The sequence below is a fragment of the Acinonyx jubatus genome, chromosome C1 (genome assembly GCF_027475565.1).
Source record: "Acinonyx jubatus isolate Ajub_Pintada_27869175 chromosome C1, VMU_Ajub_asm_v1.0, whole genome shotgun sequence".
Taxonomy (NCBI): domain Eukaryota; kingdom Metazoa; phylum Chordata; class Mammalia; order Carnivora; family Felidae; genus Acinonyx; species Acinonyx jubatus.
In genome coordinates this window covers 217494320-217508238 of record NC_069381.1, presented here as the reverse complement: position 1 = coordinate 217508238, position 13919 = coordinate 217494320, and the positions used below count along the sequence as shown (strand labels likewise).

General features: G+C 62.0%; 2 protein-coding genes across 14 annotated transcripts in view; one reads left to right on the top strand and one right to left on the bottom strand.

Moving 5' to 3' along the window:
* The window catches only part of SNED1 (sushi, nidogen and EGF like domains 1), an 87675-nt gene that overhangs the window by 17510 nt on the left and 56246 nt on the right, over nt 1-13919 (bottom strand). For 8 of the 13 annotated variants that reach the window (XR_008295679.1, XR_008295678.1, XM_053216070.1 and 5 more), the window contains 9 exons: nt 10960-11502; nt 9865-9978; nt 9151-9447; nt 7501-7684; nt 5651-5763; nt 4529-4810; nt 3233-3374; nt 3066-3148; nt 1461-1574 (listed from right to left, as the gene is read on the bottom strand). Coding sequence is in view for 10 of the 13 variants with exons in the window: in XM_053216070.1 (XP_053072045.1) it covers nt 1461-1574; nt 3066-3148; nt 3233-3374; nt 4529-4810; nt 5651-5763; nt 7501-7684; nt 9151-9447; nt 9865-9978; nt 10960-11502 (1872 nt within the window). In the remaining 3 variants the exon portion in view is untranslated. Of the gene's footprint in view, nt 1-1460; nt 1575-3065; nt 3149-3232; nt 3375-4528; nt 4811-5589; nt 5764-7500; nt 7685-9150; nt 9448-9864; nt 9979-10959; nt 11503-13919 lie in introns of those variants that run through there. The other 5 variants (XM_053216074.1, XM_027045538.2, XM_053216076.1 and 2 more) reach the window with 4 other exon arrangements.
* The window catches only part of MTERF4 (mitochondrial transcription termination factor 4), a 70769-nt gene that overhangs the window by 23083 nt on the left and 33767 nt on the right, over nt 1-13919 (top strand). The gene's annotated exons all lie outside the window — the stretch shown is intronic.

The following is a 13919-nucleotide window of genomic DNA, read 5'->3' as shown; positions in this document are numbered from 1 at the left end:
GTGACGCTGCCAGTGACAGCCCAACACGACCCAGGTGCCCTCTGGGCAAAGAGTGGACAAGGCTGCGGCGAATTCACTCGTGCGTGAATGAGCTGTGGCCACGAACGACAGCTCTGACCGACCTTACTGACGGTCCGGGAGGATGTGCACGGCAGACACCTTGTAACTAAAAAACCTCAACTGTTGAGGCAAACGTGGGTATGTGTGAGGCCCCCTCCCCACCGCCCACCCTGCAGCAGAGCAAAGGGACTTAACACGGAGTCCAGGGGCATGGCTAGCTGGCAGTACAACAGCGAGATACAGGTTACTGTTCGTGTTCTAGTTCACGGGTCGGGTTCCACATCTAAAGGTCACTCGTTATCTTAGCAAAAGGTAACTTATTAAACTAAATAAAAGGGGCTGTCCATGGTCCCCAAATAGGTGTAACAGGAACCAAAAGCCACAATTAACTTTGCACACCTCGGGGATGTTGATGATTTTTTTTCCTGTTGATCACCTGAAACCTCCTTTTGCCCCTCCCCCGCCTGCCTGCATGGCTCTCGTTAGCAAACACTGCAGATTGCAGTGACGTCCGGGGCCAGCTTGAACCCCCGCCTTGAGAAGGAGCGGTAATTCACGTCTCTCTGGTTCCAGAGTTTTATGAAACGCAGCGTCTCATATTGGAAAGGGCTGACTAACACAGACCCTCTGATGACATGGGTGCTTATGTCACTTACAAAACAACAGCAACATAATTTTTACTTTACTCTGCACCCACCTCAACTAATGGGGTCATGCAGACCACCCTCTCGGGGCTCCTCGGGCTGAGGGCAACTCCAGGCACACACACCCTCTGGCGCAGATGCCCTTGATGTGTGCGGGTGTCTTTGGGTCACCCGGGGCAGGCCTGCAGGCGAGACGCGCCCTCGGAGGCGGCATCTCGGGCACTTGGCTCACCGTTCCCGCCTTCCTTGGGGTCTGGTTGGTGGGAGGGCCCAGCCTGGGCCTGTGGTGTGACTTGGGAGAAAGGGCCGCTGGGTCCTGCAGGAACGGTCCCCAGAGGGACCCAGCTCCAGGGGTTAGAGCGAGGAGGAAAGGTGGGGCCGGGGTCTGAGTTTGGGTGACGGACGTGTGTCTCGGAGCTGTCCCGGCTGCCCCTCCGGGACTTCTGCACCCTGCTCAGCATGGTCCTCTGGAGAAGCAAGGGCTGTGCTTTCTGTTGGGGGGGAAGGGGCTGTCCCTCCAGGGCAGGCCTGGGTCGTTTGGGTGAGTGTGCTCCCAGCCTGTTCTCTGTACACAGAGATGTGGGCGCCGCGGCCCGTGTGGTGAGCTTCGCCCACCCTTTCCAGGACAGGGTGTTTGGCTGCTCCTTGGGCAGCTCTGTGTCTCCCGCTTCTTCCCTGTGGGCGGCCCCCTCCTCACCTCCGGCCCTAAGGCCCCATAAGGTGGTCAGCTCTGAAAGTCCACTCCTGCTGACTTACTTTCCATGTCCTTGTCGCTGCTGCGTTCAGGGAGCTGGAGGGCCAGGCCGACCTGCTCAGGCGCCTGCTTGGGGGCCTCCTCCGTGTTCTCGAGCTGCGCGAGAGCCGTGGGTTCTAGGAGAAACGAGAATGCCCCGGTGTGCTGACCACACAGCCTGCTGCCTCGTGCCCAGGATTGTTCTTGGGTGTCCTTGAGCTGCTTCTCTCCCTCAGGGTGCAGGGATGGCCGTGGTGAGCGCTCGGTGCCCACTTCCCTGCTGCCCCCTCCCCCACTTGGGCAGAGTCCCACGGGCCCCTGCACTCCCTCCAGCAGGAGAGCTTTCCTCCCTGTCCTGCTGAACCTCACAGCTGCTTTGGTGAAGGTCACTGGTGGCCTGAGGCTGGGCCGAATGTCCTATCCAACCCGGTGGCCCCATCCCTCCAGGTGGCTGATGCTGTGCTGTCCTTCCTGTGGTCAAATTCTGCTCTCTTCACTCTCCACCCCTGCTTCTGGAGGGCTGTGGTGCCTTCTCCACCCCCATCCACCTTCAGGCGGACCTTGTACTTGGCCACCCCTGTGTGTAAGTCTGCTTTTCTGAGGGGTCCCTGCCCGTGTGCTTAATGGCTTTAGGAGGGTGTCCAGACGCAGCCCAGCCTGCGCAGCTGCCCAGACACCTGCCCGGGCCCTTCCTGCTCCTGGTCGCTGTGTGCGGCGAGCCGTTCGGCTGCTCCTCTGCTGGCCGCCAGGGCTGCGACACCACCCGCTCATCACTCTCCCTTTTGTTTCCTGGCCCAGGAATGTCTGTGTTGGTTGAAAATCCTCACTAAACTGGTAATCAGGTTCTCTGCCAGGGAATCCATGAGGACGGGCCCTGGTTTACAGTGTCCTGAGGGCCTTCGGGGCAGGGCAGCCAGTGGGCGTGTGGCTCCTGGCCTGCTGTGCCACAGTCTTGGGGAGGACCTGTTGCAGACAGGTTCCTGGCCACCTGCTCCTGCGGAAGCACATGAGAAGGGGCCAGGCCATCGGGGCCCATCGCCCATGCCCTGTGCTGCTGGGGCCCTGCAGAGAGGCCTGCCGGCCTGCCACGGGTGATCCCACCCATCCAGGCCGAGCAGGATCTGAACCCAAGGCTCTGCCTGGAACACGGGACACGATCTCTTACTGTAGCAGAGAGGTGCAGTCCGCTGACTGATGTGCCTGCTGTCACCTGGCTCCTTGTTAAAAGACTCCAGCTGCACAGCTCTGGGTGGGGCCCTGCACTTCTAGAAGCCCCCAGGCGAGGCTGGTGTGCTGGGAGCAGCAACGAGTTAGATGGCGTCACACTCTCCTGCTTAGTGTCGCAAGCCACGCGGGGACTCCTGAAGCAAGGCCAGCTTCTGTGCCTCAGACCAACTTGTGCCCCCGAGCCCTGCCAGCAACCTGCACTTCGGCTCCGAGTCAGGAAGGCTCCTGTGAGCCTGTGCAGGTGTGAGGGCCTGGCCTTGCGCCAGGTCCCTGCTGAAGGTGGCGTCAGGTGTCGGGGTTGGGGGTTGGGTGGGGAGGGTTGTCCTTAAGCTCTCAGGGTGCCGGGGACAAGGGCCGGATGAGGTGGCAGTGAGGCTACAGGGGCTGGCTGAGGCACTCACGTGATCTCACGGTGACCGATTTGCCAGGTGAGCCACTAAACTTGGCACTCACTCGCCCTCTGCCGTCCACAAGCTCCGAGAACCTGCCAAGGGAGTCACCATGCGTCACCACTGTGGGGCTTTTGGCTGGGGCTGCGCGCTCCGGGTGGGGGCGGCTGAGGCTGCACCTGGGGGCCGGGGTCTGAGCTTCAGGGGCGTCACGGTCACTGAGCAGGTGCTCCGGCAGGCGCACGGGGGGCGGTCTGTTTCTGAGCACCCGTGGATGGAGTCCCTCCCTGTGCCAGCGTCTGTCAGCGCCGTCCCTTGGGGCTGCAGGTGGGTGGGAGGAGCGGGTGGCTGCACAAGGCCTGACCCTCCCGGCCCCTCGGAGGGGGAGGACTGAAGAGGGGCGTGTGCATGCCCGAGATCTCGCGGCAGGCTCACGGCTTTCCGAGAAGCCCTGGGCCCTGTCCGTGCCCACCCCCGCCTCCACCCGCTTCCCATCCCAGGGCTCGTGGGACAAGCTGTCCTGGCCCACCTTGGGCCCAGGCTCTCGCTCTGCAGGGCACGGCCAGCCACTCAGACCTGACGGGACACCTCAGCGAGGCCCCCACCCTGCACACGCCCAGAGCGGGAGGACCAGGCGCCTCCGTGGGTCCTTGTTGCCTGACTGTGCCCTTCAGCCCTCCCTTGGGCAGGTGCATGCAGCCGTGCTGGGTCTGAACCTCTCGGAGCTAGCGTCCACCTCCTGCGTGGTGCCCGCGTGTCTGCTCTCTGGGGCTCTGTTCTGCCTCAGCCACTGTCCACCCCACTGTTCTTTCTTCTCCCTTTGTTGCCCTCACTGTAGCACCTGTCCGGATGTACCGTCTTCCTACAGCTTGAGAACGTGAGCAGGGTTGTGAGGGACCTGGGTGATCCTGCGGGCCACGTCCTCCATGTGGCCTCTCTGAGACTCTGCGTTCCTGAGCTCTTCCCACCGTCCATCTGTCTGGGCCTCCCCCAGGCTCCCCTTCCTGTGGCCATCCTGGGCCTCTCTCTCTCCCATGCTTCTGTCCATTGGCTCCTCATGGGTGAGGCCTGGCTGCACGGCCACGCCCCGGGGACAAGGTGAGGAGCAAGATGCTTGTGTCTCCAAATTCCTAGTGTACTGACCTTGTGCCAACTGCACACAAGTCCTTCCTCCCCCACCGATTTTCACACCCCCAATTCTCCTGCGTTAACACAGTCCTGTTTTGAGGTTGTCTGTCTGATGTCCGTGGGTCAGTTGTGGTCTGTGCTGGGAGAGGGTCCTGGGGCTGAGCCGTCTCCTGGGCCAGGACACCACTCCCCAGGGATGGCAGCCCGGGCCGCTGCCCTGCTGGTGGCCCACAGGGAGCACCAGGGGCCAGGCTGCACTCACCATGGCCCCATGGGTCCTGAGCAGACCACGGGGCCTTGTGTGTGTGGCCGTCCCCTCCCCCCAGCCCTGGTAGGGCTGCACTCACAGGTGATGATGTAGAGGTGAGCAGGCTCGCTGTGCAGTTGGTCACCCTCTGTGCTCTGCACGGCTGTCACCGAGAGCTGGTACCGCCGCCCTGGCAGCAGGTCCCTCACCGTGTAGGACGTCAGCCTTCCGTTGGGAACGTAGCGGCTTTTGGTGCTCTGGCTGGTGGTCACGTTGATGACGTATGCCTCCAGCAAGGTACTCGGAGTGGGGGTGTCCCAGACCACGTGGGCAGAGGTGGCCGTGACTCTGGCGGCAGTCAGGTTTGCTGGTGGCAGGGGCCCTGATCGGCACAGAGCAGGGGAGGGAGGTGACAGGGGCCGGCGGGGTCTCCTGCCACCGCCACATTTACAGATCTGACGTGGATTGCCAAAGCCTCGTGCGAAGCCAAGTCTGGTCATTACGGACAACCTTATGGTCCTGAAGGATGGTGTGGAGGGGTGTCTGTAGCAGCACGTCCTCCTGCCCGAGATGCACCCCAGAATGCTGCCCGGTGCACCCACGGAGGCCCCCATGCCTGTGCAGCCTGTCAGCGTGTCCTCCTTTTGATCCCCTAAGCCTGGCCATATGCACCTTCTCCTGGGACACATAAGAGGGGCTGGGCTAGACAGGCAGGGAATGGGCCAGGGTCCCAGCCTCAGGGTCAGTGCCAGGACTTGAGCCTGTGACCACCCTTGCCCCACGGGCCATCCATATGCCTCCCCGCTGGGCAAGGCCCCGCCCAGACCTTCCGTCCTCACCACGCATCCCCCGTGTTCACTGGTCCCCTTGTGCGTGGGCCGCACGGCACTCTAGCCCCCTCCCACACGTTGGGCTGGGAGGGCTGGTGAGGGCCAGGTCTCCTGCCCATGAGACACCATGGAGATCAGGAGTGGACAGCGTGTGCATTCACCGGTGTGCCCCTCTGGCCTTTGGCTTGTGACTCCCATCCGGTAGGAGCCCAGGAGCATCCGGGTGCCGGGTGAATGCGCAAGCAGGGGGCTTCCTGGGAAGGCCGCCTTCCCTGGCACTGGAGGGGAAGAGACCTCTGGGGCACCAGGGCCACATTGGTAGGACTGGGGCCGGAGGGAGGTGATGGCTGGCAAAGTTCCCTTAAGAGCTGAGCTCATGCCACTGTACTCACGTGTCCACACGTGCATCGGGGCCGAGGCCAGACTCTCAGTGGGAGGCTCCTGTCCCCCGAGCCCACTGAGGGCAGTCACGTGGATGGTGTATCTCCTTCCTGGCAGCAGGGCCCTTCGGGAGGGGAGGGGAGGGGAGGGGGAGAGACTCCATTACAGACTGTGACTCCTCCCACACAGGTGGGGGAAGAGGTGTGAGTGGTCCTGCAGGTGGCCCGGGGGGGCCTCCACAAGGACCAGATTTGTGGGCTGAGACCTGTGTGCTCCTCAGGTGGGAGCTCCTCCCTGGTCTGTCTGTCTAGAACAGGGCAAGGGTCGAGAAGAGCCCACGCCTGCCTGCGGCGGCTGTAGTGCCCAGGCTGGTGTTCAGACAGGAGAGGCCAGAAAAGGGAGGGCCCTTGGAGGTCATTGTGCAGAAAGGGTTGACCAGCAGGCCCCACTGCCCTCCTCAGGAACGCCCGCCCGCCAGGTGGCCCGCGGCTGGAACTCATGGATCAGAGGACCTCTCTGCCTCCTGACGTCTGTGCGGTCTGTGCGGTGTGGTTCGAGCTGAGCACCCGCTTCCGCCCGGGCATCCGGAATCTACGCCAGGCCCAGGGGGCCCCGTGCCCAGCCCCCGATTAAAACCCCGGGTGCTGCGTCTCTCACAGGCACCTGGTGGTGGCCTGTGTGAGTGCACAGGGAGGGTGCCCGGGAGCTCAGGCCTGCTCCCCCGACTTCTCCCTTCCTGCGCGCCCTACCATTTCTGTGTTGTGAATCCCAGCTGGGAGCGCGGCCTGTGCTGAGTCTCAGGGGGGCCCCCAGTGACTCACCGAGCTGGGTGGTCTTGGGGACCCTGACTCACCAAGTGCCCACCCGGGGCCCCACGTGTGTTTTTGTGACACTGTTCTTCGGAAGTGGGCAGGATGTACATCAAGAAAGGTCACAGCAACACTTAAGAGACAAAGAGAGCAGAGTCTTGTCTCCAGCACAGCAGGCATGGAAAATACGGCGTTGGAAAGTCCGCCAACTAGAAGCAACACAGCTCAGTGGTGCAGAGGGGACTGAGCGCTGTGCCCGGCTCTCCTGCCCTGACCCCTGCAGCGCCTGCCTTCCGGACAGCCCTCCCCATGGCCGTGGCCTGTGGCTGCTCTGGGCAGGATGCTGCTGATCTGGCGACGTGGCCCGCTGCTGTCGGGTGTGGGCAGTTAGGTGGGCCTGTCCTCTACCAGAGCTGTGTGCACGCTGCAGGCACAGGGACCCCAGGCCGCGGCCAGCTAGTCTTCCTTCCCACACTCCTGTCTTCCAGCACCATCCCCAGCAGGTCTCGGAAGCCCCTCTGGCTGGTGAAGGCCCACGGGGCTGCTGGGGGCTGAGGCCGTGGAGTGTGAGCCTTCGCTGCGGGCTGTCCGAGCACACTTCAGTCCTCAGCTGCTCGGAGCTAGTTTGTAATTCCGTTTGCATCTGATTTGTAATCATTCAGCATAAGATGGTTCTGTGCCCAGTTTAAGGTTTGACCATATTATTTAAACAGCATAAAAATGTAAAGCAGCTGCAGGGGTGCCCTGCGTCTCCCTTTCAGGGGAGGGGCCTGTGTGACTCAGGCCGTGCTGCCCTCCAGGAGGCCCAGTCTCCCTCCTTATCTGTGCAGGAGGCAGCACCTCCCAGAGTTTTTGAGAGTCTCTGCAGCCCCGTGATGAGGCAGGGCGGGCAGGTGCCTGGGGGACCCGGGGCGGGGGGGAGCGCACACACACACATCCCTGCTTCTCACGGCAGGCTGGGCAGCTGGGGAATGGCAGGGTAAGGACACAGAGGGAGAGAGGAGGAAGCTCTGGGGCCCGGAGGGAAGGGAAGACCGGCCCTGTGCTCTCACCCGAACGTGAACTTGTCCACGCTCTTGTCCATATCGGTGGACTGGTCCTCCTGGGCCTCGGGATGCCGGATGGACACACGAACACCGCTGACCGTTGCGTGACGGATCCTGTGCAGAGCCCACCGCACTGAGATGGTGCTGGCTGTCACGTTGGTGACCTCAAGGCCCTCAACGGGGCGGGGTCCTGGGGGGCAATGGGCCCCTCAGCTGATGCTGGCACCTCCTCGTCTCCAGGGGAGGGCAGGGGCTTGAGACAATGAGACAAGGCTCAGGAAGTGTGCTGGGGGTCACAGAGGTGGCCCAAGTGAGGTGCGGGCCCACCTGGGCTTGCTGAGTGCACCCCTTGGCCACAGTGGGACTAGGGGAAGTCAGGCCCCGGACTCCAGCCTGGGGTGGGCGGTGCAGTCAGCTCCACCGGAGGCCCGCAGTCTTGCCTATTTAGACATGTTTGGACGTGCACGGACCCTGGGAATCCCCTTCCCCTGTGTCTGTCTGATTTGGTCACACTGACAGTGAACGTTTGGGTGACGCTTGGGCCAGCGGGCATAGAAGCCGGGAAAGCTCTGGGCTGCCGCAGGGAAGGGTCTGGGTTCAGCACGGGAGCTGGGAGGGGAGCCCTTGGCTCCCTGGGCAGGTGCGGTGCCCGGTCTGGCGGACAGTGCTGGCTCTGTCCACCGTGATCTCCTGGGGAGACCCCACTCTGATGGGGGAGGGGGAGGGGTGCCACTTCTTCCTGAAGCCAAGCTCAGGCTGAGCCCACTCCACCCCACAAGCTCGCTCAGCCTACCTGCTGCCCAAGTTCGCTGTAGGTGCCTCTTGGCTGTGCTTTCCCACGACACACCTGTCCTGAGTTTCTTATCTCCTCTCTCACTTGGCCCTCAATGTCCTCAGGGTTAGTGTCTGGCTCGGGCTGGCAGGTGATGTTAGGGCACCCTCCCTTCTCCCGCTAAGTTCCTCTCCATGCCTCTGAGCGTCCTCACCTCCCTCCTTACCCAGCCCGAGTCCCCACCGGTGGGCCATGGCTGTCTGGCCTCACGGCGCTCCTGTGGCTGGCCCCGCCTGCCTGCTTTGACCTGTGCCAGCACCTGGTGTGGCGGGCACGGAGCCCCTTGTGTGCTGGCCACACTCTGAACCCCTACTGGCTGCCCTCACGGCCCCTCAGTGCTGCCCAAGGGACCATTGCCTGATCCATACTCCTCCCTCCAGCCTCCAGCACCCCCTTCCAAAGTCCCCAGGGTCCCCTGGCCCCTGCCCACCATTGGCTCCTCCCCCGTAGAGCCCAGAAACAGGCAAGCCAGTTAAGGCCCCGAGGTCTCCCTCGGCTAGGTTTCCAGCTACTCTGCAACAGCACTAGAGGCACCCTCTCTGCCCCACCCCCCTTCTCTAGACCTGCCACCAGCAGGCTCCCTCCCCGGCCCCTCTGAGCTGCCGTCTCCCCCCTCAGCATGTTGGGGTGGCCTCCTGGACGCCCCAACATGCGCTGGCTCGTCACAGGGGCCTTCTCAGGGAGACCCCCACTTCTCCCCTAGCCTCACTCCTAAGCCACCGGCTCTTATCTCTGTTAGCCACTGCCCAGGGAACAGGTGCCTCGGGGTGCCTGGCCAGTGTGCCTCTCCAGGTGGCAGCAGGCACGTCCAGGCGGGCACTCACGTGTGCGGGTGAGGAGCAGCACCGGCCTGCTGATGTCATTCTTGTTGTTGGCGTTGCGCTTGACGGAGAACACGGAGATGTTGTAGGCTCTGCCGGCTGCCAGGGCCCGGAGCTGGTGCGAGGAGCGGCTCCGGTCCACGAAATCTGTGCGGCGGTAGGCACCGTCCGAGGAGGCGTAGGTGACCGCGTAGCCATCCAGCATCTGCCTGGCGGCCTGACCTTCAGGCGGACGCCAGGAGATGGACACCCCACTCTCCTCCACTCGCTCCACCTTGAGGGCCGTCGGCGGGAAGAGCTCTTCAGGGTTTCGGTGGAGAACAAGGGAAGGGGGTGGTCAGCTGTCGGCCACGGAAGCCCTGGCCCCCAGTCAGATATCTCACCTGGTGGCTCTTGGGCCTGCTACCCTGGGGGGTGGAGGTGGGGCAGCTGCCGGGGGTGGGGAGCCAGCTCCTGTCGCCTGCGATGGACCTCTTCTCTCAGCCTCTGGCCAGTGCCTCCCAGGTCTCAGGTGTGTGCGCACCTGCGACTGCATTTATGCCTCCCGGAGTATTTTTATAACCCTCCCTGCTTCTCGGGCAGAGCCTGGGTGAGCAGCTGCCTAGACACTCTGCTCTGGGGGGCCGCTCAGCACTGTGGCCTGTCCCCGGGGGCGCCTGTGCCCTCTGAGGGGTGAGGGAGGCCCCGCCCCCCACACTGGTGCCTCTGCCACCTCACCTTTGGCGCAATCCTTGCCCGTGTAGCCCACTTTGCAGGTGCAGCTGTGGGACCCGTTGCTGGCCAGGCAGTAGCCGCGGCCCCCACAGGGGCTGGAGAAGCAGGGGTCGCTCACTGGGAGAGGGGAAAGTATTGGTGAACACTGGGGTTTTAGCAGCTCCGCCAGCGGGACCCTTGTCCTTCCTGTGTGGGTGTGTTTGTGGGGTGGAGGTGGCTGGTACCATCACAGGCAGGGATTTAGGAAGTGAAGGAGGGGACATTGTCTGATGGGGATTGCAGGGCTTGCTGGAGGTCCCACTGAGGGGCTGGGCAAGTGTGTCTTTCCTCCTGAGCCGGGCTGTCCCACTGCTGCTCCAAGCCAAGGTGGGCTGGCAGGCGGTGACTCGGGGGTGAGCGCGGTGCTGGCCCCTCCTGGGGGGGCAGCTGGCAGCCGGGCATCCAAGGGCCCCAGCCCTCTGCAGCCTCCCTCTGCGCCAGGGCTGCGGGCACCGAGCGGACCTGGGCTTCCCAGGCCAGGGCCAGGGGTCAGCAGGTTCCCAGTGGAGCCTCAGGAAACAATGGCAAACAACCAACGTGTCCCCTTATCACCGTCACAGCCACTAACCTTGCTCTTTCGGGTGTGCCCGCGCCCACCCCAAGCCTGCGCGGTGAGATCCCCTGGCCGCAAACGGTCCCGCCATGCTTCCGCCCGGGCCCCCTCCCCACCGCCGCCCTGCAGTGTGTGGATGGCACACCTCATCCCCAGCACAGCCCTCGCTGCCCTGCAGCGTGCACCCTACACAGTGCGGTGCCGCCGGCCGGGCCTGGCTTGGGGCCTAGAACAGGATAGGCCAGGATGTGCCCCCAGGACACACCCATCCCAGGAGGAGAGCTGAGGTCAGCAAGTTGGGGTTATATCGCAGAGGCGGCTCCAGACAGTGGCAAGTCCTATGAAGGGGGAAAAGGTGGGGAGCGTCTCCAGCCGTAAGGAGCCGTGAGGACTCTGGGGCTGTGGTGAGCTCCGCCCGTCCAGGCTGGACAAGGGGCCAGCCTGAGTCTCCCGGGGGGAGCTGGGGCCGCTGGAGAGGGAGCAGGGACTTGCCCCCACCTCCCTACCTGTCTCGCAGTGGTAGCCGAAGAAGCCCTCTGGGCAGACGCACAGGTAGGCCCCGCCACCGTTCTCACACCGGCCTCCGTGCTGGCAGGGGCTGGAGTCGCAGGCATCCACCTCTGGAGAATACCCAGAGAGTCGGCCAGAGCCGCAAGGGGGTGTCTGGGGGAGGGAGGAGAGGACAGCGGGAAGAAGGGAAGGGGAACCGAGGAGAGATGCCAGGTGGGGGGGCTGGGCAAACCCCCTCAGCCCTGGGGTCCCTCCCACCAGGGGGCCTGTCCAGCTGGGCCATGGGCCCCAGCCCCTTCCCTCTGCCCTCTCAGCGGTCCAGGGTCTAGGCTTGTTGAAAACAGGTTTGCCCGGGGTGTCCGGGGCATCGCGATCGTGGGTGAGGGCCCAGCCGCTCAGGGGACCCACCCAAGCGCAGCCCCTACCTGTCTCGCAGTGGACTCCAGTGAAGCCTGCGGGGCACTGGCAGACAAAGGCCCCCGGGAGGTCCCGGCAGGAGCCTCCATTTCTGCAAGGCTGCATTTGGCACTCATCTGTCTCTGCAGAGACAGGGGCACTTGTCTGTCTCTGCAGAGACAGGATAGGAGGCTGCGTGGCCCTACATGGGCCCTGCACGGGATGACACAGCCCTGCATGGGCTCTACACGGGCCTCCACCACACCCAGGGTTCCACGTGTGCCCTGCGGCTTCAGCCTGACACCCACCCTCTCCGCCGTCTGCCCAGCAAAGGCTCACCCCCAGGTCACTCCAGCATTTCCCTTCCAGGCTTCTCAGGGGCCCGGAGGCATCCTGGGCCTGGCCCTCCCTGGGGCGGTGTCAGAGTCCTACCTAGGTGTGGAGGGCACAGGGCTCGTCCGTCAGTGTACCCCAAAGGCCTCTCCCCTCCCTCTGCTGGCTTGGAGCACAGGACCAGGGGTGGTCAGGATGTGACTCTCTCCACCCCACCTCCTCCACCCCTGAGGCGGAGGCTGCAGAAGGAGGGGCTGCGAGAGGAGGTCAAGGTCAGCTTGTTCAGCTGCGCTGTCCGTCTCCCTGGGGAGGTGGAGGCAGAGATGTTTGTAAACCTCTGTCTTTCTAGAAGTCGGAGAGGCAGGGGTCCGAGGGCAGGCAGTGGTGGGCCCGGCAGCCTGGGCAGGAGGGGCTGGAGCTGTGTCCCGCAGTCTTGCTCAGCTCACAGTGGGCTCCTTTGCGCCCTGTGCTGCAGACGCACAGGTACCTGGCAGGAGCCCCCGTGCAGCTCTACCAGCTTCCGAGGGAGGGGCGCCCAGGTGCACGGGCACCAGGAGAGACCCCAAGAATAAAGCAGTGTTGTGATTGGAGGCAGTGGCTTGAAGCCGAATAAGATGGACATAAATCAGCTTTGTTCGAGGAGACAGACGGAAGTCTCCAGCACCTCTCAGTGCCTGGAGAGGCCAGAAACCAGGCAGGGGGGGGGGACACCCTGGAGAGGAAGCAGCGGCAGCAGGCCCGGGGACAGCAGGCGCGCATGATGACCCGAGGGCTCGCAGAGGTGGTGTGGGACCTCACCCCAGTGACTCTCGGGTGGCCAGGCCCAATCTTGTTCGTTCGATACACAGCAATCCCATATGAAACCGGCGCAATGGGGACGGGGCCCTCCCTTTGAAGTATTTGCCACAGGCTCACTTTTTCTTTTAAACTGGGAAGTGTACTTCCGAATTCAAAATTTTCAACTTCTTAAAGTTTACTGTTCCTGCTCAAAATGCAGATGAGTAAGTAATGACGCCTGGGAGCTACAAAGTCCACCGGCTCACCGGCACGTGCCCCTCCCCACCCCCGGGGATGGAATTTTCAGGGCCACGATCTCGTTACCCCTTCCGTGTTTCGATTTTTATGAATCACCTAAACATGTATGGTTTGTTTGTGCTACATATGAACTTTACTGATAAGATACTGGGGTATAGGGACTCTTCTGTTGGAAGGCGTGAGGGGCCTCCGCATCTCCGGGGTCTCTGCTTTCTGCTGCGTGAACGTGGGGGCGGCGGTGGGATCCGTGGTGTGACCACACCATACTTTGTCCGGTGTCGTTTGCTGGGCCTTTGGGTTGGTTGTGGACTTTTTGTTATGATAGAAACCTGCTTCTGTTTTTTTTCCCCTTTCCTAGCTCCTGGTATAAGTGTGCTAAGCCTACAGGTGGAATCACGGGCACACAGCTTATACGCATGGTCAGCTGGACAGGCAGACTGTTAGACCCTTTTCAAAGTGTTCCCCCGACTTACACTCCCTCCAGCCGTTGCTAGGAAATCCTGCCCATCCACGTTTTCACCAGCAGATGGCTTCTTAGGTTTGTCAACTGCCTCCGTGAGCTTTTGATGTGCAGCTCACTGATTACTAATATTTCTCCTTGTTTTTGTTGGCTTTCAGTATCTCCTCGTCCATGAAGGGCTTACTCGGGTGTTTTGCCAGTTTTCCTATTGGGTTGATCATTCTTTTCTTATTCATTCACAGAGTTCTTTATATATTCTTGAAACCAGTTTTATATAAATACATCTTTTCCCGCTTTGTCGCTTATATTTCGCTTTCTTCCTTAGGGCTGATGATTTTAAATTCATATTTATATAGTCACATTTGTCCATTTTTTCTTTGATAGTGCTTTTTTTCAATGTTTATTTTTGACAGAGAGAGAGAGAGAGAGAGAGAGAGAGACAGAGCATGAGTGGGGGAGGGGCAGAGAGCGAGAGAGAGAGAGAGAGAGAGAGAGAGAGAGAGAGAGAGAGACAGAATCTGAAGCAGGCTTCAGGCTCCGAGCTGTCAGCACAGAGCCCGATGCGGGACTCGAACTCACAGACCTCAAGATCATAACCTGAGTCAAAGTCAGACGCTCAACTGACTGAGCCACCCAGGTGCCCCTTTGATAGTGCTTTTTTGTGGCTTAAGAAAACTTTCCTAATCCCAAGGCCAAAAGATACCTATACTTTCCACATAAAATTTTATAGTT